The sequence below is a fragment of the Coturnix japonica genome, chromosome 2 (genome assembly GCF_001577835.2).
Source record: "Coturnix japonica isolate 7356 chromosome 2, Coturnix japonica 2.1, whole genome shotgun sequence".
NCBI lineage: Eukaryota > Metazoa > Chordata > Aves > Galliformes > Phasianidae > Coturnix > Coturnix japonica.
Window position 1 is genome coordinate 1,601,496 of NC_029517.1, and position 27,684 is coordinate 1,629,179.

General features: G+C 41.9%; 1 protein-coding gene across 2 annotated transcripts in view; it reads left to right on the forward strand.

Annotated features, from left to right (window-relative positions):
- Nucleotides 1–27,684, forward strand: part of VIPR1 (vasoactive intestinal peptide receptor 1) — a 98,553-nt gene that overhangs the window by 64,328 nt on the left and 6,541 nt on the right. The window contains exons 5-12 of one of the 2 annotated variants that reach the window (XM_015853030.2): nt 1,478–1,578; nt 2,313–2,457; nt 14,946–15,099; nt 16,100–16,160; nt 18,290–18,359; nt 21,079–21,170; nt 25,453–25,582; nt 26,582–26,623. In XM_015853030.2, coding sequence (XP_015708516.1) covers nt 1,478–1,578; nt 2,313–2,457; nt 14,946–15,099; nt 16,100–16,160; nt 18,290–18,359; nt 21,079–21,170; nt 25,453–25,582; nt 26,582–26,623 — 795 coding nt within the window. 2 annotated transcript variants of the gene reach the window in all.

Genomic DNA, 27,684 nt, shown 5'->3' on the forward strand with positions numbered 1-27,684 from the left:
AAAGTGGAACCATTGTTCCTTAATGCAATGCAAGTCCCTCTGTACTCTGCAGGTGGGTGAGGCATGGGTACATGTGGCAGACCGTATCACGTACATCTACTGTCCTAAAGCCCTTACTATAAATTACAACCCACATTTCTTAGTGATGTAGACTCAATTAACAAGGCTATAAAGACACTCTGCTTTTATCCTTCTCTGAGACTCATGGTCCAAGGAGCAATGTAGACACAACCAGTCTAATCCCTGCACTCTGCAATTTCAGTGATAACTGTGTAAATGCTAGAGGATTACCTTGCCTCTCAGCTTCACTGACAAGCACCTAGTGCTTGTCAGTGCCTATGAAAATAACCTATAGAAATGCCAGCCCTTACTGTTTGTTAGTCAAGAGTATTTTCCCAAATGAGGCTGGGATTAGATTATCCATCATTATGGTTTTTTGTGGCTGTGTTTGTTTGTTTTTTAACAGAAAGTGGTGGCAATGAAGGTAGAGAAGGGTCAATCAAGGGCTAGGAAAATCAGATTTTATTTGGGAAAACACTCTTTACTGAGTTAGATTCTTGTTAAAAAATCTCACATTAGTAAAAAATAATAATAATAATAAAAATAAAAATTCCTGATAAAACAAATGTTTGAAAACAAACATTTCTTTTTAAGCTGAAAATCAAAATATACTCATTTAGACTTGCTGGAGAGCCTTTGGAGAGCTGGAATCTTGCTGCTGTATTTCCTCATTTTATTCAGACCAGGAATCCCTGTTAGATTTAAATCCCATGGTGCTCCATGCTCAGAGAATCCCTCTGTGTGCAAAGAGAAAAGCTATGGACTAATTTGCAAATTAAAATGTATTTCTGAGTGAATGTATCTCTGCATCCAGTGAGAACATCCTAAGCTGGTTTGGTTTTTTTCTTAGTAAAACACAGTGTTTCACTTCCACAAAAGCAAAACCAGACCAGTTCTGTCCATAAAATTCCCTTCATGTAACAAAGCTCACCGTACTCGGGGCTGACATGTCAGTGCACTGTTTAAGTGAACATTAGCTGTTCTTGTTTCACAAGGTTACAACCATGTAGCTGTCTCTGCAAGTGTCAAATTCATATTCCATCCTCTACGCAATTTTCCCTCATGTAGCTGTGAACTGGTTTGGTGTGATCCAGGCTTTGAGGCAGCTAGGCACATTCTTCTTATCCTGCATTTGAATTGTGTTCTGCTCTGGGCAGCTTGGTCTGGTGGTTGGTGACCCTGCACATGGAAGGGGGTTGAAACTGGGTGAGCATTGTGGTCCTTTCCAACCCAGGCCATTCTATGATTCTGTCCTCTACTGGATATGATTTTAAAGAGTGTTTTAATTTTTAAGAGAATGGACTGGGACAGTTTCCTAACTTCAGCAAGGAGGTCAGAACAAGCTCAGCAATGGTGTATTTAAGTGGATTGTGGCAGCTCTTTGAAAGTCTGTTTTTATTTCTTTCCTTCCCCTTAGCAAACGGCGTTCTATGGCACAGTTAAGACCGGCTACACCATTGGACATACATTATCGCTCATTGCTCTCACAGCTGCTATGATCATTTTATGTCTCTTCAGGTAAGAGCACAAGCTCCTTCAGGAGACCTGGGCCTTATAGATTGACAGACAGATACAGTACAGCAAATTAAATGGCATTGGGTGGCTAAGTGTTGGCAACTGAATTAATCCTCAGACCCCATTGTTGATCCTGGATTCAGACATCTGTATTTGGGTTCCTCCGCAAAGCAAGTCTACACATGAGGCAATCTCCTGTCATAGCGATGTTTAAATATATGGCAAAACCAGCAAAATAATGAATAACTAGTAATTTTTAAGTGAAAATATTATCCTCATTGCTACATAATGCCTGCAATATGAGATAATTCGGGCAGCAGCTGTTAAGAATTTCTCTCTCCTCCTGAAGAAACATTTTGCTTTGAAAAGAATTATTATGGTACAAGCATTCTGTAGAAAATAGACCTTTCTCGTGAATGTACTTTGCAGAGTCAAAAAACCTCATTTTTCCAACGGAAAGAGGTACAATGAACCTTTTTTCTATCATTCTGTATTTTGACCTTTTTTCTCAGAACTGGAAAAGCAGCACTGCTGCTGCAGATATATGGAATACCACGTCTTTTGTGGCTTGTATGGGGCTTAAGTGGGTTTGCTGTGATTTATATCAAAACACTGTCTGTCTCAGGGTTTCTGATGTTTGATTGTAAGTCCGTATCTCAGCAGAAGAAATTCATAAATAAATAACGTTTTTGAGAAGTCTTGCTATTCAGAAATGTTGTTTTGTCTCTTCCCAACAGAAAACTACATTGTACTCGAAATTATATTCATATGCACCTCTTCATGTCCTTTATAATGAGAGCCATCGCAGTCTTCATAAAAGATGTCATCCTGTTTGAAAGTGGAGAACCCGAACATTGCTTTGTGAGCTCAGTAAGTAGCCGGGTATGTTGAATTTTCCACATTGTTCTGTTGCACTTTTTAAACAGTACACCAAAAATTGCCTTGCAAATGGATGGGAAACATTATCTTGGAAAGATTGTTTTTTTCTCATTTGAAGAGAAACAAAAACCTGATTGATGAAGTTTAATTTAAAGGGCATGAAGTAAGTGACCAGGTTTTTGGATGAATTTGTTGGACATTCCAATCAAAGAAGATTTGCAGTCTTCTGCTTAAGGATTTAATAAAGCCTTCTCCCTTAGTGATGGTAAGAAACCCAGAGACAGATAACTCCTCTGAGATATCTGCAGGGCAGTACCTATACACGATCCACATTCGTTAAATGCAATCATAGTCAACTGAGATCTAATTAATAGATTTGCTGAAGCTGTGAGCTGTCCACCTCACTTTGAAGGAGGCCCCTCTGTGAGCTGGAGGGCTCTCTGAGTTCCTCTGATTGCACTGACCAGGTCCCTGCAGGAGTTTAGGCAGGAAATCTATATACATAACTGTGTTTTTCATCTGGATCTCTATTCCATGCTAACTGTATAACAGTGAGATCTCCCCACTGGGATGATAAAGGAGGGGAATAAAGGAGACAGTATGTTTTCCCTGCTTTTAAACTGAGTGCAGTCAGATGGAGTTAAAATTAAGGTGGGAGAAGAGCTGTTTATCTAAGGGCTGTGTTAATGCAGGAGGATGCTAGTAATGAATTCATAGGGAGATGTGATCACAGCATCATAGAATGGCTGGGGCTGAAAGGCATCTTTAAAGGTCATTGAGTTCCAACCCCCAGGTTGATCAGTAGTCATCCAAAAATTAAATTAAATTAAATACTCCATAATAAATTCATAATAATTATATGATCTACTTGCTGGTACTAGCAGGTGGCTGGGCACAGCAGCCCAGCAGGATCTCTTCTGGACTTTGCATCATAAAGCAACAGAAAATACTGTCTTTGCTATCCACCCAGTTTCTTCCTTGCCTTCTGACCTCTCTGTATCAGTACCACAAGTGCCATCCCTGCTGGTTTAATAGCATTTATGCTTGAGCACCTCCCAGTCCATATCAAAGAGTGGCCCACTCCCAGTATTTCCCTGAGACCCATCCACAGCACGACACATTCCCATCGCTGTGACCACATACCAACCTCTGCTTTAATTTTCCCTTTGTGGTTCACTGGAATCTGTATCCTTCAGCAATGAGGCTTCATTGTGAAGGCTTGTGAATGGTTGCAGTGACATAGAAATCGGGATGAACAATTGGCCGGTGTCTGCTGCCACAGATAACTGCCAGTGCTAATTGGCAGAGGAGCCAAGAACCCAATGAGCCATGGAGTTTGATGTAACCTCTCACCCCTGCGGCACTTTGCACTGGGTCATGACTCAGGCATGACTGCAGAAAATGGTGTGAGAAGTGTCTACTGAAACACTTCTGTGTATAAACACTGGATGCTGTCCTGCGGAATATGCAGTTCCTGGAAGCCAGGGTGCTTTCAAGCAGATCGTGGCTACCAGCATTGTGTGTGTTTCTCCGCAAGCAGAGGATTTTTTGTGATAAATGCCAGTTCAGGGTGAATGGCTGCGTCTTCCAGAAGGGCTACAAATTATGTGGGACAAATCAGTCTCCACTACACAGGGATGAATTTATCCCTTGCAGAATCTGCAAACAACTGGACCCAACAATCTGGACAACATTTTGGGTCGTAGGGAAAACATACCTATATTAAATGCAGTTGCAACACCTCTCCTAACATTCATTTGCTTGAAGACATAGAATCCATCGTGTTTGTGTTGGGTTTGGCTCTGTTAGGTTGGCTTGATTTAGGGGAAATAATTGTGCTTTGAACTTGCAAGATAAAGTTTTGCCCTGGGGGGCATGGGAACTAAATAGTTCATATACCTAGGGCCTGATAAGGGATCTATGGAAGATTTCATGTTTCTACTGATAATACAAGATATTGGCCTTGAGCTTATTCAATCTGAAGTGAGCTTTGAACAAGCAGTTCACTTTGCTGCATGCTGTCACCACTATACTGTTTTAGAAGGGAGAATCAAAGCAATAACCATTTTTTATTAGAGAAGAAAGTGCAGCACTTAGATCCTTTATGGAAAAAAGGACAAAAGCACTTACCTTCATTGGCTTTGTGCAGTAGCATTTCAGATCTACTTAATTTTGTCTAGTGTGGGAAATTTCAGTTACAGTGTGAACTCTGAGGTGTTTTACAGTCAAATACTTTGGGATTATACAATCACAGATTCATAGAATCATGCAGGTAGTTTCCATGGAAATAAATAGGAGGCTTTACTTTCTCAGCGATCTGCATGGCATCATTTGAGTTGGAAAAGACCTTCGAGATCATTATATCCAACTATTACCATTGAGTACAGTGTAAATGTCCCAAATTATGTTTATTGGGCCTGTCTACAGACCACAAAGCCTGAGAATGTGGCAGTCTGCACTGGATGCTGGTTGTTGAGGTGTGTGGTGGTGGATGGATGACTGAACTGGATGATCATGGAGGTCTTTTCCAGCCTTGATGATTCTATGATTTAATGATTCCACAACTGGTCACAACCACTGCAAAGTTGCCCAAGACCTTTGTGCTGCTACAAGGAAAGGCCCAGCTGCCCAAATCAATTGGCTCACTCTTAGGCACAAAGGGGATCCTTTGTCTCATATGGCAGCACCTAGACTGATCTCTAGAGAAGGGCAGCCTTGTTAAAGCACTGTGGGGTTTTCTGGAGGGAAACAAAGCACTATTGGGGATCCCCAAGTATTTTAGAGGGATAGAAGCAGTAGCAAAATCTCATGTCTATATACATGTGCAGCTACTTGCCCAAGGAACCAGCAGTCAGTAGTTTCTCTGTCATTCCCCTTGAGTTAGAAGGTATGTCTGTGATTATGTGAAACTGAAACATCACGATGACTTGAATTTCATACAGATAGGTATATGCTCAACCATATTAGTGGATACAGGCTTTAAGCATCCAGATGTAGATGTGATCAGCTTAGGAGATTCTGTGGTGTCACCCATCCTGACTTCTCCAATTACTGTTTGTTCCAGTTCTTTCAGAATGCTGTCTCAGTAGTCAGTCATTTCCGATGGAAAACTCAACACATGCAGCTTCATTGCATCCAGTGGTTTCTCAGACTACATGAAAAATTGCCTCACTTTCTAGTCTGTATTTCCTTGCATTGTGTGTTCTTTTTTTCACTGCCAGACTAAAAAGACATCCTAATAAACTAGTTTTTCATGTGAGTTTTCTCTAGACCTTCTGACCTTCCATCTTAGCATTTGTCTTCCCCTTTACTTCTCTCTGGAAAATTCCATATGGAGCTCAGTAGCCAAAGTAGCAAACATGGCAGAAGGACTGACTTGAGTACTTTGCTCATCTTTTCATTTGATTTGTGCCAGTGCTTTTATAGCTAAGATTTTGTTTAGTTTCATGATTGTAATAACTGGATTGTAAAACCTGTGTTTGTAGCCTATCCAAAGACAAACAAGCCAACAGTTTGATATAAAGAAAGATCCAGTTCTGTAGATTGAGTTCAGACTGACTGTTCTCGAGCTCTGCAAATTTGCCTTTCCTGAGGATCTAGCCAAAGGACGAATCATTTCTCTTTGTCCTTCTGCATACCAGTAAGACAATCAAATCCAAAGAGAAATCATTTGCAAAGGAGGGTAGGACTGTTATCAGTAGTGGGCGTTTGTACATGTCTCATACTTTCAGAGTGGGAAATTCATTTGTCAGCATGAGCTCCCTCAGGCCAAGTTGATGAAAGGATGTCTACTCCCTCTCTCCAGCACCATGGACTGGCATTCAATGAACTTTGGCTGACTGGCTTGGACGAAGAGCCTGGCACAATCCTGCCTGTAGACAATGACTTTAATTGGAGTTGGGTCAGGCCCCAAAATGTGTGAAAGCATCAACTGGCACTGCTTCAAAATCTCAGCCCATTCCTGCACAACCCTACACCGTCTATTGATTTCTCAGACCAGCCAAGCACAAGGATGACCTTCACTGCAAAGAAAATGACAGGGGAAGAAAAATAAACAGAGAATGCTCCTGTAAATAATATGAAGAATTGAAAAACAAACAAAACCAAGCAGAAAGCAGAGAGAAGAAATGGGGTCATTGTGTGTTTGCCAATTCTCTTGCAGATCTCACACCAGCAATTTAATGTTCACCAAAGGTATTGAGGCACTCCTAAAAAGGACCAGAAAATGGAAAGGAGATTGGGGGTGAAAAAGAGACAAAGACGTTAAAGCTACACTCCTTAATTAACCAACACCTAACAGTAAATATATTAGCCAAAAGTAGTATCATAGACTGGTGTGGGTTGGAAGGGACCTTTAAGATCACATAGTACCAACCACCCCCGCTCTAAGCAGGGACACCTCCCACTAGACCAGGTTGCTCAAAGTAAGTAGAACTAAAAATAAAACATAATGTCTCCAAGTACTTTTAGAAAATCAGTGCTAGAGTTGAGGATTTACTGGCAAATGCAAGAAATGGAGAGTTTGTAAAGCAGTGAGTGGCTAAAAGGAAGTTTGGGGTGCTTACTGCCTGTGGCCAGCAGGAGCTATGAGCATGGGAGATGGCCACCTATCTACCTATACTTATTCACATTCTTGTTTGGATTTTGAAGTTAGACAAAAACACCCCACCCAGAAATGTAGTTTCATCGTCTCTTCTAGAACAGCAGAGCTCTGTACCTGTACAAGTCACTACTGATGGCTATGAAGGAGGCATAAGCCATCTAATCCATCACAAAGGGAGAGGGATAACACACAGGTAATTACTGTGGAGCTGCTGGCAAACAGTAACTTCCTTCTGGGTTGGTGAGACAGCAGCTTGAGCCTGGCATTCTTGCAGCTTTCATTGCTGATCCTCTGCCAAGGGATGTGTAAGAAGGGAGCATGAGCTTGAGGTCTGAGTTTGGGAAAAAGGAGATGCAAGGTGATGAAGAATGAAGGAAAGCTTGACTGCCAGAGAAACTGAAGGTCAAGTGTCATCATTTTGGGAAGGGGAGACAATGGGTAGAGCTGAATGCTTGATGTGTGGTGCTAAAGTTTGCCAGGTTGGAGAGGCTTGTAGGAGAGGAAGCTTCATGGATTCAGGGATCCATTCCTTGAGGTTGAATGTACCAGACTCTGGGTCATGCCCCTTCTTCTCCTTGGACTGCTGCTATCTTGCAACCCTTGAGAAGGTCCATACCTTGGAGACCAGGCTCCAACATGGTTTTATGTGGTTTTGCTCAGATTATTCATCCCCTAGATTTCTCTTATTCTCTTGGAAGTAACAGAAAAGTTATAGAAGAGCTCTGAATCAGGAACTGCCTTTGAAAAAGTGACCTTATCAGCTGTACCCCAGTCAATTGCTAGCATCTTAGAGCAATGCACTATTGCCAATAAGGGTTTTATTAAAACTCTGATTACCTTCTCCCTTTAGCTGCTAACTTGTGCTCGACTTTCCTTATCACTGAAGACATGTTCAGAAGTGCTGTTATCATTCTGAAGTTGATGAGCATGAAATAGGGACAGTTACCCCATTTACCAAGATAATGCTATTTTTACATCTGAACTCAACTGTGAGTCATCTGACGCAGAGGCTAGACCAGCTAGAGCTAATCACCATCTTACAAGTATGCACAAGATACCCCCCCACACACCAAAAAATCAAACTTATATTTCCAAGAGACAAAATAGAAAGGTCCAGGGCCTCAAAGCTGTCAGTTACATAACCCCTGTTAAACTCAGCAGAAGAAAAATGCTTAAATAGCCTTGAGGATCACAGTCACGGGGCTTAAACTTGCTTCTTGTGTGAGCTAAAGCAGACATAAGAGCTTCCTGCAGATTTCAACCATGTTGTATTTGGGGAGGCCTGCGTGGGCTAAGCATAAAGTGCAGTCATGTGGACCACATTTCTGTTGGAGTAAACTGGTATGGTTCCATTTATTTTAGTGAAATCCACAAGGTTTCTGCTAGCTGAGGATCTGACCTTGCCATTCTTTGCTGGGTTGGAAGAACAGAAATTAGAGTTTGTGCTATGTAACTTTTGTATTAGCAGAGATGAACTTTTAAACGTCTTGTTGTCTTCAGCTGGCTTTCAGCTGGCATTAATGATGTGAAAGCACAAAGGGAAACCATGGTTACCTTGTGAGACTTTGGGGACCATACTAGTTTGGCTACTGTTAGACCAATGATACTCTATCCAGAGAAATGATACAGGGTGAATTGTGGCCTACCATCAGTGCAAGAGGATATGGAAGAAGAGGAAAGAGATGCAGAGACTGAGCTAAAAGTAGCACGTTTCTGATGCATCCATCTTTCCACAGTCACACTGGAAGCAGGCAAAACATAGCTTGATGAAATAGCGTGTATGTGCATGCATATTGTTGTGCTGTATGCTACAGCTCAGCTCATCAGTCTAGAAATAGCATTTCTACTGTATGAAAGTGGTGACAAATCAACAAGCTTAGACACAAATCCAGGTTATAATGGCTTAATAAATTGACTTCTGACAGATGGCATGGGGTAAGTAGTCCAGTGTGTGCTATTAGGCAATGATGGGCATATGAAAATGTAATACACTGTGACCTAGAGGAAAGAAGGTGAAGATAAATTGGATTAATTTGCTTTTGCTACAGCTTGAGAGCACTCTCACATGTTTCTTGGGCATTATGGTGCAAAGCAGCATGTTAACAGGGAAAATCTGTGTTTGAGGAGTCTTATTCTTTGAGGCATCTTATTCCTGTGCCTGAGATAGATGGTGACCATGAGCCCGCTCTGAATTCAGTCATGACCATCCATATGCCATATGTTTTATAGAGTTAATGTAGTATTGAAGCCACTGGGCAGCAGGAGCTGAAGGGTCCATCATCAAGATGTGAAATTATTATTCCTCTGAAGGTTATGAAAGACATTGTTTTTCTTTGTTTTAATTCTTGATAGATGAGAAATTGCTTTGAACTTGATGATTTAGGCCCTCACAAACTGAAGGTTGTGTGTTCCAATCAGGAGCCACATTGTTTCTATCAAGATGGCTTCTTAAGGATTTCTCTGCTCAAATTTCTTTAGGTAAACATAGTGCCAGGTAGGACTCAGCACCCAAAATGTCTGTGCATCTCCTAAGAAAGCAAGCAGATCCAATCATTATTGTAGCAATTTAGTATTTAAAATGATTTGCTTTTCATTCTATGACTCTGTGATTCTGATTCCTTGCTACTCTGTCTTCCAACCAGGTCTTGGAAACAGGATCCAAAAAAAAAAGCTTTTAAATAAGATCAGGGAAGCCTCCTTGACCAGGCTGGGGAGGACAGCTTTTACTGTGGGCAAATTCCACACAAGGCACTCAACACGCAACCTTTTGGATAGGTCTTGTCCTCTGGGCAACATAAAATAAAAGTGCCGGATAAATCTATCACTGAGAAAATGAGTTTTCATCTGTCTCCTGTCAAAGAGAATCACAGAACTGTCTGCATAAATCTGTTCCTTGTTCTTCAGCGGTGGTGGCCCAGGTGAATGGACCCAAGCACTTTAAAGGAGATTCAGAGGCCTCAACATTTCATGATGGATTGAGGTGAATCTGAGTCCATGCTTTTGCCAGAGGCAGTAGGGGCTGGGCTGAGGGCAGTGTTCCACCTTCACAAATCATCTCAGGAGCTTTGTTGTTATGCAGGATTGCATGTGACAACATGAATCTATCTTTAAGCTGACTATATGTCTTGATGTCCTGTCACAGACATCTCAAGTTCTGTTCCACGCTGTAGGAGGATGCAGCAGTTGAGGGTGCAATGGGGGAATTACAGGGACTGCAAAGGGGGTAACATCCCTGAACAAGAGTGGTTGTACATGGTGAGGGACAGGTCAGGTCACCTGATGGAGAGACCCATGCTTGGGGCAATGGGAGTCAGGCAGAATTTTTACATCAGGTCATGTTCCCAAGCCAGCTACATAGTGTGTGAAGTGGGAGAATGCCCCTTTGTACTTCTTTGTCCAAATGTAGATACTTTTTTAACCCAAATCTTAAACCATAGCACACCATACCAGTAAGGAAGGAGAGGGAGACATGTGTTAGTGCAGTGGTGATCTCTGGTGCACAGCAGTGTTTGTTAACTGACCTCATGATGTTGTTGTTTTGTTGCATTCCCCATAGACTGGTGCATGTACACGTGCATTGTATGTGTAGTTCCATCAAAACCTCCTTAGACCAATTCCTTTCCAACTGAGCTGCTTATAATGAGAAATTCAGGAGCTGGTTGAGACTTCTATTCCTTAGCAATTATTAATGAACAGAGATATCTGGCACATAGTTAATACCACCAGGTAGGATATATGTGTATTTAATGCAACATTTTCAACTCTGTATTAATCACTGCCTCCAGCATCTGGACTACATTACTCCAGGTGACTCAGCTAGTTGCTACATCAGTTGTATGAGAAAAAATGTATAAAATGCAGAACCTGGTAGCCTGTGGTCATTGTTCAGTCCTGTTTTTTCCACCCTTATGCTCCTCTGCATCTGTCTCAGAAAACCTGCTTGTGTCTTGAGTGCATTTTTCCTACCAGTTGACAAAGTGGGCTGTGTTTTTTGCAGCTACTGTAGGGCATGAGCTCTGTGCTACATGCTGGCTTTGAGTAGCCCTGTTGTTTTTTCCCATCGTTACAGTAAACTCTGAGTTTGACCCTCTGCTGACATCTAAAATCTCTGCCCATCTTGTCAGCTAAGCATATTTCTTTGCATCATACCAGCAGTCCAACCACCCTACTCACATTCTCCTTTTTGGAAGGACTGGCTGCATTCCTAAGCATCAAGGGCTTATTAAATATTTGCCCTAACATGACTGCAAGGTGTTCTCTTACAAAGCAAATGCGCTCACTTCTATCTTCTCTATTTCTTTGTTAGCTTTCAGATTATGCTTCTCAGCATCTAAATCGATGTGATCTCACAGCAGATTTGTCTAGCAGGGCAAAATATGCCCCACATGACATGAATCCTTGCTTTGAAAGTCATAGGCCTGGTTCCTCTCCAGAAGGCAGACATTTACCCTTTTGTACATGCTAAATGGGAATGCTAAGTACTCTGTGACCAGAAAGCAGCCTGATACATGTGTTTTGCACATCCACAATGAAAAGTAGTAGAAACTGCTTTCAAAGATGTGTCTGCACTTGAAAATACTTCCTTCCTTGAGTCCTTCAGGATGGTCATACAGAGCAACAAGTAAGATATGTCCATCCATGTGGCTCTGGGCAGCCTGATCTGGTGGTTGGTGACCCTGCACATAGCAGTGGGGTTGAAACTAGATGATCATTATGGTCCTTTTCAATCCAGGCCATTCTATGATTCAATGATTCTATCATATTTCAATTGCTTGCTAGCTCAGCACCTCTAAGGATTCTTTGTGGTTGGCAGACTTAGAATCATTTGAGCTGGGAGGGACTCTTAAAGGTCATCTAAGTCCAGCTTCCCTGCAGTGAACGTGGAAATGCCTGTGAATATCCCCATCGCACATCATCACTTAGGAAAATGATAGAGCCTGGAGAAGATCTCATTCCTTGTGGAGCAGTAACCAGAGGCCCAACACAATACCTGACAGTGCCCACAAGATCATAATCAGCCTCCTTTTAAGCAGATGAATTTTGTACTGTCTTCTTATCATATAGCCCTCAGAGCCCTGCAACACTGATGGTTGGCCACAGTAAGGCAAGGGAGGGTTGACCCACACAGCAGCCATAAGATATGCCTTATCTCACCCTAACGTAAACTTCTGAAATAATTAAGATGAAATTATCTTACTGATTATGATGGGCTCAATGAGAAGCACAGAAGTGCTTGTTTGGGTCATAAAGGTTTCTGTCCCTCCTTAGCTGAAGGAGGAATTGGTTTCTGTAGTGGGTGGCTAGCAGCATATGAGGAAATGGAGAAGACTTTAATGGAAAAAAGCAAATAGCTTGTGGCTAATGTAGTCCTGAAGATGGGAAGCAAACAGGAGCCAACTGAGACAATAAGACATAAATAAAGGCTGGGCAGACCATCTCACTGCAACATCTCACGTGGACACAAGCAATGCAAGCCACCTAGAGAAATATGGGGTTGCAGATGAGGTAGAGGATGGGGGAAAATGGAGCAAGCAGTGTTGTAATGCTGCTTTTCCTGCTGAAAATGTCTGTTCTAAACATCATTCCTACTGGTCTTTCCACACCAGTGTGTCATGGGGTCTGATCTTCGTGAAAGAATTCTTCTGTGAGGTGGTATAGCTCATCTCTGCCTAGTGCCTGTCACCTAAAGGGTAAAGCAGATTGGATAAACATGGATTTTGCTTCCCAGAAACATAACAGCCATTCTGAGTGAACACGACTGATCACAAGGGAAGAGACCTGCTACAAAGTGCCGCATGTAATAAGGATGAGGTGTCTCTAAAGCCAGGAAGGGGTGATTTCTGAATGCATCACTGAGCTGGCTGGCTGAGAGGGTTCAAGCACAGCAGTCAGCAGTAGAAGTGCATCTCTCTGAGGGATATTTGCTCTGCTCTGATACAAACCTACCCAGCATAAGTAAAGACAGCAAGAGTCCCAGGCACTTAATTTGCAAGACAAATCAATTTCTCCACATTACCTCTATAGTTGGTGGGGAAAGAAGTATTTTTACAATACATCTGCCCTGCTTTATCTGTGGATAAGGCAGATCATACCATGGATGTTCTTGACGGTGTTGTCTGGATCTCCAATGGCCTAAATGCTGCTGAATGCACTCCTACCAGCAAATCCCCACTGTCTGCAGATGGCCCAGGCTTTGGATGAAAGGAATGAGCGTCACTCATATGCACACATAGTCAGGAAAGAAACAGAGCAGAGGGATGACCTAGGGAGGAGGATGACACATCCCAAGCCCTTGTCAGCTCAGCTCAGTATTACCCTCTCTGCCTGAAAGTGAAGTGACTGCTCTGCCTCCACTTTCCCCCATCACCACCCTGCAGCAAGTCTCTGCTTGTGCCATCTGCCTTGCAGCAGGCAGCTGATGTGCATATAAATTGATAAGCAGGAGGCCAAAAGGACCCCAGTGTGACATACCAATGGGTGATAGGGGAGGGGTGAGTTAATTCTGAGCAATCAGTGGGGACAAGTCTCTCTCCAAACATATGGCATCGAGAAAACACTTTTTATGCCTTATTCTTTTTATTTTTTTTAAACTATCATGTTTCATAGCAACTGTTTTCAGCAGGAGAGGAGCGGGGTGATGTGTGAACTTGTCACTCGTGCAAATAAATTATTGCTCTAAATTCACCATGGTGCAAATGCAGAGCACCGAGGAAGAGCTGCTAACCAGATCTTCATGCCTTGGCCCAGAAAGAGCAGGGTATAACCCAAGCAGACCCACTGAAGCATCTCAGGGATGCTTAGGCAATGTGGTTATAAGTAACAATGCAACTGATGCATCCCTCTAAATGAGTCTGGAAAATAGTGCTGTGGCAATGGCCTGTGCTAACAGGGCTCTTTGTGCAGCTGATTTCAACCTTCAGGTGTTTTGTGGTGGTTTTGGCCATTGAGTGCTGGAGAGAAATTTCCTTTTCACTTTTTTTTTTCCTCATTATTTTTCTTTTCTTAGGTGACTCTTCCCACTATCTGCATGTGTTAGTTCTGAGCTGCAGTGAGGACTTCACAGCAAGTTGCTGTGTTTAACTATTCATTTTCCAAGGAAGATCAGTCTTCCTTCTTGATTCAGCTCTCTCCTTCCATTGCAATCTAATCTGTCCATGCTCATTAGCATTTACCCTCTTTTCCCTTCTTATTTACCCTCTTTTCCCTTCTTTTTATTTTAAAAAGATGTACTGCCCTTTCTTCTTCCCTTAACTGAGCATTCGCAATTCTTTGTAGACTCGACTTTCTTCAAAGCCCTTTGTCAGACCCCTTCAATTTTTGCAATAGCTGCCAGGCCATGGGGTGATTATAATTGGATTTTATTTCCAAGAGCTACTTTTTTTTAATCATTATTATTGTTTTTATTTAACCTGGGTAATCAGTTTATTCACCAGCAACTTCATTTCTATGGGTTCAGGGACACTGTGAATGATGGGGGGGACCATGATGCTCGTCACTCAAGATAACGTCCATCAAGATAATGGCTTTGATGGCAAAAGTAGCATAAAAATCAATCACCTCTTCTTGTTTCCTCTCCAGTGCAGATCACCTCCATCATGCTGAATCAGGGGTGGGTGGGTTGTGCCATAAATGAGCCACTGGGTTGATTTTAGTTCAGAATTTCACTCTTGTGTGTTGGTTAACGCCTGCCAAACAGCCAGAGCATGTCCCCAGGCAGGTTTTACAGGTCTTTTGGCTCTTCACATGGAGCTTATCCCATATGGCCTTCAAAGGCTGCAAGAAAGCAACCTCAGAGTTAAACAAAGAGCAATGTTTGCTGGGAATTTGGGGTGTTCACAATGGAAACGCGTTACAGATCACCACTGTTTCTTCCTTTCTTCTCTTCCAGGTAGGCTGCAAAGCCATGATGGTTTTCTTCCAGTACTGTGTCATGGCCAACTTCTTCTGGCTGCTGGTGGAAGGGTTATATCTTCACACCCTGTTGGTCATCTCATTCTTTTCAGAGAGGAAGTACTTCTGGTGGTACATCTTAATTGGCTGGGGTATGCATCTTCTCAGGCCTGAATACCAGGAGGTGACCCTGGCAGACATTTTTAACAGCAATTTAATCCCCAATGGTCAGAGGAGCTTAACAGCATTAACCTTTGAGAGTATTTAAGAGCTCTGTTTGTGCTTGATTCGTAGATAGTTGAGCACCTCAGTGTCTCAAAGGACTTTTGGACTGAAACCCCTATTTGATTTGAGATGTATGTATAAGCAAGCTAAAAAGGCTTTCTGTTCTGTGCTCTCAGTAGCTGAAACTGGGAAATAATTAGAGCAGGGAATAGTCTCAAAAAGGAAGAGAAAAAAGCATTTGTGTCATTTGCAAGGGTATGGCTGGACTGAGGGTTTGGTCGGTTAGATGTACAGTAACTTCCATTGAAAGTGACAGGAGTTACGCTTGGGTTCACACTGCAGAAGAGAGGCGATTCTCTGTGCTATAAGTGTAGCGAGAGGTGATGTTAGCAGGCCTGGTTTCAACTGCATCAGGTCAGACTTTCTTTAAACCTGCCTTGTGCAGAGGTCCTGTCAGCACATTGCATCTGAAAGGTCTTAAAGAGAAATGCATGATTTTAAATCAGAGGAAATATTTTGCATTGGTAATGTGTTCTGAGGTTCTTCGGGTGAAGAAGAGCAATGATGGGTACTGGAAGGATTTTTGGCCTTTTAAACATCCATCATTTGCAAGAACGTCAGTGGTGGATCTGAAATGGATTGTGCAAAAATTAATAGTTTGGACATACTTGTTCTGTTTGCACTACCATTGCATTTGGAACTCTGTTAATAAAGAATACTGTGATTAACACAGAACAAAGAGACCTTTCCTTCCTGGGATGTTTGCAATCTAAATCTAATCAAAGACATCAAACAGAGAAAGAGGAAAAAGGGACCAGACAGATGGAACAGGGCTGTTCTGCTCAGGCAGACCATCATGGAGTGAGGAGCAGTGGTGAAAACATGCATAATGATTTGTGACAGTAACACCATCTCTCCTGTCACCAGGTGCCCCCTCTGTGTTCATCACTGCTTGGACGGTCGTCAGGATTTACTTTTTCAATGTTGGGTAAGCCTGTGGACTCACTTTTCTTTCCTGCTGTGAACATATGTGCAGGTTTGTGAGCAGACCCCCCACTGTCCCCTTTTCTTCCCCTGAGCTTCGTGCTCTGAGCTTGGCCTCCTACAGCACTGACCCTACATACTCAAGCACAGCAGAAACCTCGTAAACACATCCATTAACTCCCTCAGAAACGCTCTGAAAACTCTTGATCTTTTTTCTCAGGCAGATCTTTGGATCTGTTCTCTATCCTCTTTAACTTAATAGTTGCCTTTTACACTTTATGTAAGAAGCAGATAGAATGCAGGTAAGCAAATGAGGCACATATTTGAGCTACGCAAGGATATATGCAAGTAAACAGGATCTGATCCGTCATGCTTTGACTCAAGTAGTCAAACTGGAGTGGTTTGAAATGCTTTTATGATAAAACACTGCAGAGAATCACAGATTCAGGTGCTCATTATTCACTCGCTGTGCATGCCCTTGCATCATGCATTTACAGCACATGGTTAATTCCATTTTCTCCCCTGCAGACTCTCTCCAAACGTGCCCTGATTTGTCCTTATTTCAGTAAGGGAAGCAGCTCAGATTTTTTCCTTGTGTTTTTGATGTATAGTCATCCTAACACATTTCCTTAGGACTGCTGACTTCTTCTATGGTCTCGCTCTATCTGCATAAAAACTGACCTTATTTACTTTGTTAATAAACTAGTCTGTGGTATAAAATGAGATAGATAGCCCTGTGATATAAAAGGAGATAGAGACAAAATGATTTAACCATTCTGACTACTGATTCATCTTGCTACACATTCCCACTCTGCTCCAGTAATTCTTAATAAAAATGCAGACTGCTTTTCAGTGGAGACTTTAAAGCTCTCCATGTTTGTGCCAAGTAAAACAGCATGAATTTACAGGATATGTTAATACCTAACATAGATTACTTATTTTTGCATATTAAAATTACTGACAGATAAAAGTTGCAGCCAAACCAGTGAGGGGCTCAAATAACCTGTTTCAAACATGAATGCCAACCATTTGTCATGAATGCACTCTTGAAAATGTGCTCTTCATCACCTGACTGCTGTGAGGGCTTCACAGAAGTGTTGTTCCTAGCAGTATCAATTTTCAGCAGGATTGTTTCCAGTTTATTTCTATTCTGTCATTTCCTTGTTGGCTTTATGGTGCACTTCTGGATTAAGTAGATGAGTGGTGTGGTTTGCTAACCATTCTGACTTCAGGATGAAGCCAGTCATAGCCTGGGTATAGCTTGGATGCATCTAGATGGATTTACTGGGGCTAATCCCACCACACCTTCTGTCATCTCTTTCAGAAGAGGATGTTTGTTTTTCCAGCAGTGCCAATTACTCTGTGCTCAAAGAAATCCCTATCCGTGATGATGGGCAGCATTAGAGGCCTCACTAATATGAGATTCTGATAACATTTCTTTGGAAGAGACCTCACTGTATGGAAAATTGAGCATATCTCCATCCTTGCTCACATTCACCCTGACACAACATAGATTCATAGATACATTTGATTTGGAAGAGACCTTTAAAGGTTGTTTGTTCCAACTCCCCTGCAGCGAACAGGGACATTCTCCAGCCCATTCCATTACCAAGGAGAAAAGCATCCACAGCCTTGTATCTGGGGCAGATGTTACTTACCAGTGCTAAAAGCCACTGCAGCAAAAGTCATCAGCTCTTCCCAATTCATGCACACCAGTTTTAGTCCTTTTCACATAATTGCATGTACTCAGTTTTATCATTTTAACACAGACTAATAGGGATAGGACACTGAGTAATGGCTTTAAACTGAAAGGGAAGAGATTAAGCTCAGATGTTAGGAAGAAATTCTTTACTCAGAGGGTGGTGAGGCCCTGGCACTGCTGTCCAAAGGGAATGGGGATGTTCAAGGCCGGGTTGGATGGGGCTCTGGGCAGCCTGCTCTGGTAGGGGACAACCCTGCTTATGGCAGGGGATTGGAACTAGATTACCTATAGGTTCTCTTCCAGCCTAAGCAATTCTATGATTTTATGATTTAGGCAAAGTACCTGAAAGGTAACAGAGCTGCTTGTTTTTGTTTTTGATTTTTAATTGATGTTTTAAGACTGATTTATTTATTTATTTACTTACTTTTTAGGTGCTGGGAGGAAATAATAGAATCCCCAATCTGGTGGATCATTAAAACTCCTATTTTGGTCTCCATTTTGGTAAAGTATCAAAATATTCTTCAAAGCCATCTTTAATATAAAACTGGGGGGGAGGGTGTAGAGGTGCCTTAATAAGTATTCTGTAAAATCCATGTAAAATGCACTGACAGATAACATTGCATTGTGTACTGAATGTCTGTCTTGGGATAAGAAGCTCAGCCTCTGGATAAGCATCTTTATCTTTAAACAATGACTTAAACGTTGTGGTAAGAGCTTGAGTGATAGGGCACCCAAGATGGAGCCCGTGTAAGCCAGATCAACTCCATCTCATCCATTTGCTCTGGTAGCCATGGGAGCACATAGCCAGAGGAGATCAAGGAATATGCTTGGATACCCAGGAAAAAGCCATTTTGTCTAATGAATTGATGTATGTCTAAATTAGAACTGCTGAGTTTTGCCATGAGTTTTTCTTTTGCTGAGGTCAGAGCCCAGGGTGACTTGTTCCATTTCAGATGTAGACAGTGTGAAGTAATATGCGATGAGTCCTACCATAGACTTCTACCTAGCTAGATGAGTTCCCACAAGCATTTGCCTCTAGTTGTAGCATCCAGCACAAAGCTGGATCCCAGATACATTTTTTTGCAGTAAGTTCTCAAGGAGCTTGGCTAATTTCCATGTAAATCAGCAAAGGTGCTTAACTCATTGCTTAACTAGATCACATCAGTTCTGAATGCAGAAATCATGACTCCTCTGAGAAACTGAGTACTTCCATCCTTGGTGAATATTATAAGTTTCCTCTGTCAAATGCACAGCCAAAACTTGTAAAATGAACTTCAGTTAAACTTAGCTTTGAGTTTTCTCAAATCAAGAAACACACATTGGAAGGGAAGGAAAAGAATGCAGCAGAAATCAAGCAAATATGATTCTTTTAAAGCGAAGCCTTTTCTTAGACATACATTCTTCTTATTCTACATACATTATGCCTTTTGCAAGGAGGCTTTTTCTGTAGCATACAGGAATTCCAAACTAAAACAGTTTGAATAATTACTTATTATTTGATTCACTGTACTGCAAGGAAATAAAACACTTAGATGACACAGCTCAAAATATTTATGTCATCATCAAAAGACATGAATTGTATTTTCCCTTTCCTGAGATCACCTTTTGGTGCAGAAATACACCATACTCTCCCAGCATCAGTGATGCCATGTTTTCTTTTGGTCAGTAAATCATTTCCTCATTACTGAACAAAATCTACCTGGCAATTATCTGATTTTACTTTTGCAGGTATCATATAAATCTGTCACAAAGGAGGGCCGTGATAACGACTATATGATGAATAACAGATTTCTGCAGGGAGGAATCCTGCAATTTCTGCATGTCCCCTGGAATAAAGCATAAACCTCAGCTGAAGGAAGAAATATAATGTTAAATGTTAGAAAAATCTTTCCAACTTGAAGAATTAAACACTGAGAATAGATCAAGTGCCTTTAATTCTATTTTCAGTTGAAAAGTAACCTAAACCCTTTTAGTTGTTTGAAAACTGTATCTTCTACCATGTAATGCTAAGGCCATACTAAGCCCTTAAGTCACATTCCACCTGTTTTTGTGCCCATGTTTGCTATTAACCATGATGAGCCAACACAGTATTTAATTAATGGCAGGGGACTGGGAAGCAGCTCTGATCCTACCTGCAGTGGTGCAGATTGTGTGCTATCAATGCTCATTAGAGTAATAGATCTAGCTAATTCTATTTTGGACTGATAAATTTTACTTGCCGTCAAGTCAGATGCTAAACATTTTATAAGCAAATAAATATGAACAGAAGCTATGATAAATGTCACGGGGCAGATAAAGAATGATTAGGCAATGCATCATAACCAAGAAATATAATTAATTTCCAGTCATTCTTAGCCTTGGAAAAAGAGCTGTTGTCTAAATGAGAAATAGGCTTTAGTCTGCTGCATTCACCTGTTGTTGATATAAACCTGAGAATTGCTGGAGGAAATGTTATAATTTGTTTTGGCAGGAAATCAGATTGGCTGCTGTGACACAATTCCTTCCAGCCTTTACATATCTTAAAAATCAGAATCCTTTGTGCATTCACTAAACATGAAAGGAGAAAGAAACTAAACTAGACTACAAGGAAACTAAACTAGACTAAGGCCACAAAGATCCATCTTCACTTTTCTGTTGGATGTGTTGCATGAATAACAGCGTGGTTCAGTGGGTAGGATTTTAGAAGCCAGTAAGTTTTTGTCCAACTCATGCCATGTACTTTGTAGGAATTGCCATTCATAGCTCTACACCTTTGCTAGAAAATAAGGCTAGCTTTGCTTGAGTATTTTACTGAAGCAGTCCTAGCTTAGTAGGTAGATCCTTCTCGTCTAACCTTGTAGGAGAAAGAACTTTCCGTCGCTCCGCTAACTCCCAAGGCTCTTTTTCCCACCCTGTCATCGGCGCTGCCCCGCGCAGCAGGACGTCGTGCATAGCTGTGCTCTATGGGTTTGACATCATCATACTTGGGATGTATGACACAAAGTCCCAAGCAGGCTGATGTCAGGCCCAAGATGGCTGCCATCCTGTGTCGGTTTACTGTGTGCTCCTAGAGTGGGGTTCTCTGCTCTTGGCTTTTTAACAACAGCTTGCTCCGCGGCAAAAATATTGCAGTGAAAGGCACCCCCCCCTCCCTTTAACCATTTCTTCTTTTCACGGCAGAACATCTCTGCAGGAGCGTGATTTATATCTTTCTTTTTCCTGTTTCTCTCCATCCCAACAGGTGAACTTCATTCTTTTCATTTGTATCATCCGTATCTTAGTCCAGAAGTTGCATTCCCCAGATGTTGGACACAATGAAACCAGCCAGTATTCGTAAGTCCTGGGCTTTTTTTTTTACAGTATATGGTTTTGCAAAACCCATTCAGCATTTAGTCAAAGTTCTGCATCTGTCTGCATTTTTCCTCATCAGAATCATGTATTTGTGAATTTGCTAAAGATGATCAGAAATCAGGAAATAGGCTTTTTTGCTGATGGGCATGAGAGAAAGAGTAGTGATTGTGAAACAGAAAGAGCTTTTCTATTGTATATTCAATATTTAATCAGTATTTTTTGGATCCTGAAGGCCAGGGGACCCTAATGAAGAACAAAAAATCTCCATCTACAGTTATAGGGGCATTTTTATCTGAAGCAGTTGACATCAACTCACTTTTTCAAAGTATAAGTTGAGAAAATTTGGTAGAATCCATGGCCATGTTTTCCCATGCCCTAAAGAAGTCTCCTGAACAAGACTGCATTAATCCATCCCTAATGTACTCATTTCTCTTTGCTCTTGAGAAATAAATTTGTCTGAGAAGTTTTGCTTATCATGCCTTTGTCCTGAGGATATAATGTTGACCTTACTGGGGCTCTTTATAATGAACAACGTGCAAGTGAAGTCAGAATTTGTCTGTGTGTAAGTCTGGTCCTTGGTGCAGCATTTTAAAACTACAAGAAATCCATTTCCCCGTATGGATTTCTTACATCTTCAATGCAAATAAACTGAAAGTTCAGACAACATCCTCTCATTTTTACCTCCTGTGGCTGTCCTGGCTTAGCCTTTCAAATAACCTGGATATTTATCAAAGTATTGCTAGAATATAACTAAAAAGGAAAAAGAGCAATGTCTACTTGCTCACTGTTCATAAAATATTCTTTACTTTTTGAGGGAGATGTGTACTTTGAAGAATGTGAACTCAGTTCATCCTTCAGCAAGCTGGAAGGCTTATAATCAATATAGCCCTTAAATACCGACCAACCACAGCTCTGTGTCTTTTTCTCTAGTGATGGTAAATTATGTATTTCATCTCCTAGAGATTCTCAAATTTATATAGGAAAATTTCAGTATTTCACCTCAACTTCTCCTTGCAGCATACAAAGCTGATGATTTCTTTTTCCATCATCATAATACACCAACATTACCAGACCAGTGTTTTATATCGCATCTCTATGTATTTCAAGTTGGGCAATGTATCTTCCCAAAACCAGGACTGCAGCAGCTTTAGCCAGGTGGATAGATTAAATCATCATATTGAAATATGTTCTAGTACTTACTATGCAGCAGCCTGGGGCAGTTGGCTCCCGTTCATCTCCCTAGAAGTACTGCCAACCACTCATCAGAAGGGTTATGGCCAGATTACCTAGCAGGTCATGCTGAGCTTTGAGCTCACAGCTTTTTTTCTACTTATTTTCCAGTGAAGTGCGAATTACCAGTAAATCTTCTTTGCCTGGTAAACAAGCCTTGCATGACAGGGCAGTAAGTAACAAAGGCTTCCCCATGTTGTCCTGTCATATAGGAACCAATTGCAGAAGGATGAATGATCTTCACATCTTCAGTTCTTCACCTTCCTCGTCCATCTGGAAAAGCATCTCAGCTCCATTCAGGCATGAATAAGTCACATATAGGTGTCTGAGCCATACCAGATGCCTTAACATGTTTAATATGCTTGTCTGGATCTGGCATTGCACCTGTGGGAGACTTGTGTATAACTTATGTACATATACAACCAGACTCCACTGATATGTCTGAAATTCTCTGCTGACTATTGACTGCAATGAGACATGAGGCACCGTAGTCTCCTGTAGAAATTAATATTAAGAGTCTCAACTTGAAGTTTGGATCCGACCAAGGGTCCTCAATATTCAGTGTTTAGACAGCTAGCTGTAGAGACATCTGGGGTCATCCAGATCCTTTTATAAATGACATTAACTGGTAGGTGGATGGATGGACTAGATGATCCTTGAGGTCTTTTCCAACATTGGTGATTCTGTGATTCTATGATTAGGTATGTAATCTGCAGTCTGGATCCTTTTATAAGTCATACCCCTGTTAAACTGAAATGCTGCATCAGGGCTTTGGCCTGCAGGACCCAAGAGAGCTTACCAAAACCTGTTGGTAATGATACGTGCTGGTTCCTCCTGCCATATCTGGGATAAATAGGCTTTAAACTGACAACACCAGGAATCTCTCATTTCCATTTCTTCCTCTTCTTCTTGTTCAGGTACATTGCTGATTCACTCGCTCATTAATGCTACAGGTAGTGAGCTGGGCTTTAATATGTCAGAAACTGTGAAAACAAGTCTTCCAAAACTGTTTTCTGCAAATGACAGAGATTTGTGCAAGAGCAGGACAGCGACGTTTTGGGCAAATAGAAGAAAACACCTTATTTTCTGCAGAAGAATCGTTGAGCAAAATTCATCTTATTCCATTCTGTGCATGTTCGTAGTTCAATATTATCATCAAAGTTTTCTGGGCAACTTTCTATTATGTGTTCAGGAGCAAAATGTTGTTTAACTCTTAGCATTCCTAAGGAGAGGAATGAGTGCAGCACTGAACAGTGGAGATGTGCTTTTCCTAAATCATCTGTCACTGTGTCAGACGGGATAGGTATAAGAAGTGCACTCTGTGTGACAGGAGGAGAAGGTAATTAATTTTTTTGAGAAGCATGGCTTCCTTCAGGTAATATTAACCAGCCTTAGACAGCCTCCCACGCATTTGTGTCTACTGCACCTGGCAGAAACACACCATGACATACAGAAGACAATTTTCTTTTCCTTGTTGCAATTTGTAGGGGGATTTTTCCAATATTATGGAGCCAGACCTTGCCTTAAAGATGACATAAAATCCAAAATATCACTCAGTCTTCTGGGAAGCTTAGAGCTGGAAACAAGAAACTGGTTTAAGGTGTTGTGCAAACTGGAGGATGGAGCTCCTAAGGGTCCTGCTCATAGGCTAGTTCATGACAGTGACAGCCCTTGCTTCCTACAGGCATTCCATTTGCCTGGAACGAGTTGCAGCCAGTAGGTATTCCATGGGGAGCCACAGCCTCCAAGCAGAGTTTTAACATCAAACTGTCTTTGGGCCTGGCCCAAGGAAAGCTGGAAAGGTCTGCTGGGAGATACAATGATGAGCTGATGAGCATCCTCTGCATAATGCTGGCACATCAGCCTTCACTGTGGGTCTATACAGATGGCAAATAAATGAAGACAGTCTGGGGAGACTGAGCCAGATGGGACCTGAAGGGTTCGTAGATGGAAAAACAAGTATTTCCAACACATTTGCCTAAGCTTCAGTTTCTCCATAAGCCTCTTGGAGAGGGGGATGCAGAAGGATGTGGGTGACCAAGAGAGCCCTTAAGCGTCCTGAAGTTCTTGATTTCCTTTTTATTTTATTTTATTGTTATTATTATTTTTTGTCAGCTAGATTCTAATAATGATTAGATTTAATAAATTATCATCTCTTCCTAATTAGACCACTCATTACCCAGCTTGATGCCATTAAGCGCTAAGTCTGTTCATCCCCCCTCCTTTGGAGACATTCATTGTGCAATAGCCTATCATTATTCTGAGCTAAACATACCATTTCTCTCCCAGAAGCTGTAATTTTCAGAAATCCTAAGCAAACAAAGAAGACACTAGATAATGGTTTAGCTTTTAGAAATGAAAAAAGATCTCCAGCAGGAGGGGAGAAAGAAATACCTCCATTGAAGTTACGGGGAACAAAGATAACGCACTTTACATTGTCACCGCATCTGAATTCACCAGCCATCTGCAGTCTGCAGGGGAAACAAACTAGGGCTGATTGTTCTCCCTCAGCTGAAGATGTGTATTTCTTTGAGAGCTGCTCATGAGGAGGAAAGTGAACACGTGGAAGTGATCTCAGCACAGTCCTTTGTTCTGTGAACTGCTTTATCTAGTAACTGACCATGCCCAGCAGAAGGTCTGCCTCTGTGTTTCATCATATCCCAGCCCAGGTTGTTAGAAAAATCTTGGGGAGAGTACACAATGGGGAACAGCTCCCCTTTTTGGTATAGCACAGACATTTCTGCTTAGTGGGTGAGGGCAGCCTGCTGACATTGCCTCACTTGAGGCTACTACTGAAAGCCTCGGTGTTCCCAAGACCTCAAGGTAGGTGGCCCACATCACATATCCTAACAAAAAAAGCATTTACTGTCCATGGCCACCCCATCATGGTTGTAGTAATCAACAAATAGGTACTGTATGCAGCAAATTAAAGTTTCAGGGTTGCATAAGGTTCAGCTGCAGGATTTCTCATGAGTTTACCCTTTAGCTCTTCTTCCCTCTCCCCTTATGACTCTTATGTTTGTCTTTCCAACAGGAGACTGGCCAAGTCCACCTTGCTGCTGATCCCTCTCTTTGGCATTCACTACATCATGTTTGCTTTCTTCCCTGACAATTTCAAAGCAGAAGTTAAGCTGGTCTTTGAGCTCGTGGTTGGGTCATTCCAGGTAAGTCACCGTGTGGACCACCACTCTGTCCAAGGAATAACCAAACCTGTGACCTGGGATTTCCCAGACATGCCCAGTGTTGGTCCTGTGCCTTTGGAGAAGAAGCTACTCACTCCAGATAGGCGAGAGTGGAAGATAATTTTATATTTTACATATATATTTTTATATACTTTACTAGGAGTTTATCTCTCCTTGTTTTAGGCACCTGGAAAGGAAGCACACCTCTATATGCTAGTCTCCCCCAGGGCTTTTTGGACTTAGAAGATAAAATCAAGCACGCTCATCCAGTTTAGATATCATTAACACAGTAAGATGTGATGAATAGCCTTCAGGAAGAGTCTTTCTGGCCTTTAATGGCATCCTAGTCTATGATCAGTTTGCTTTCATGAACTCTCTCTTCTGCCAACAAAGTTCTGCCTCTACGTCCTGCCCAAGTAGGATTGCAGTTTATTGGAGTAGGAGGCAGGTTTCCCATGAGGATGCATTAATCTGGAGGAAACTCTTGATGGAGTTTGCTTTGTAGACCTTCCCACAAGCCTCACCTCATTCACACCCAGCACTGGGCTGTTTACCTTGGCCTTGCTGTTGCGTGAACAGAAGCACTTGTTTGTGCAATCGCATCCATCCATCAAGCAGCTGTAGCCACTTTGTGTTCTCACAGTCTCTGGGAAAGCTGCCTATAGTATCCCCCTAAGTTGCCTTCAGTGCTTAAGACTGAATGGTGAGGTGTCCTACTTAGAGCTGAAGTGACTCCTGATGGATTTAAGCACCAGTCTGGAGCAAGCCTTGAAGTCAAAAGCCTTGCATCTGCCCCAAGGTGACTTAACCAACCTACCTCTTCTAATTTTATAGGGAAAATGTGACCAGTTGGTATGTAAGAGGCACTTTAGCAGTTCCCTGACACTACAAACTTTCTCTGGGGCTGCAGTGAGCCTGGGTTGTGATCGACGAGAATATAAACTAGGAGTTGCTAAAAGCCTGTTCTCTCCTTTCCCCTAGGGATTTGTGGTGGCTGTCCTCTACTGTTTTCTCAATGGGGAGGTAAGATCAACAATGTTGTTTGGTTAATATTTGCTGCTAAGGCAAATTGAATCATTGTGGAGAGCAGATTAAGGAATGTCCCATTCCTGATGTTACCACACTGTTAAACCTTCCAAGTCAAGTCACTCACCTCAGAAAAACAACTCTACCATTAGCCAGACAGTTCCCAGCACAATTAATAAACATATTTGGACTTTAATAACTGCTGCTGAGTCCTTCCTTTGCTCATGAGATGGTATCAGCAAAACCTTACTTAAATAAGGGAGCACCTTAAACAGGGAAGGATGTGCCCATCTTGCAGGCCCTACTCAGGTTTATAATCTCCTGAAACCTCAGCAGAACCAGACCCGCTGCCAAAATGGAGTCTTGTTAGTACAGTGATATTTTCGTACCATGCTCATCTGCCATAAGAAAACTCAGCAGAGACTGATTAAACCCAAATGGCGAAGTCTACTGGGAAGGCGTGAGCAGCTGGGAACTTGGAGCTGCTGTCAGATGGAGCACGTTCAGCTCAATAAACTGACAAGAAGGAAACAGCTGTGCTCTGGGCTTGTGTTCCAGCTTCCTGAGGAGAGGAAGAGTGTCCAGAATCGATTTGCTCTCTTATTGCTCTGATCCTTCTTCCAGCTGTGCTGGTGCAGTGTGGTCAGCACACAGAGCCCAGCTCCAGCAGGGACCTTAGCTAGTGAGCAGGTTAATGAGCAGGGCAGTGCCACACAGACTTCCTGATGGTCCAAAACCCAAACAGGACTGATGTCCTGTTCTTGTGCTTGTTGATCCCAGAGACCCTCAGACAGAGATGTTTTATTTGAATCATGCCATGATCCAAAACTTTGCACTCAAAGTCTGCATAAGGGGATGGGGACTATGGCCAGATTTGTGCAGGGTTTGAACAGGAATGGTGTAAACCAAATGATGTGTGTAAACCCCCTGAGTAGGAACAAGTAACCTCTATCAAAAAGCGCTGCTTGCTTGACTGCTTTACAAACAAGCTGCAGTTAAACAATTTTTACTGGGACAATAACCATTTAGATGTTGTACTGAGGGGCATGGTTTAGTGG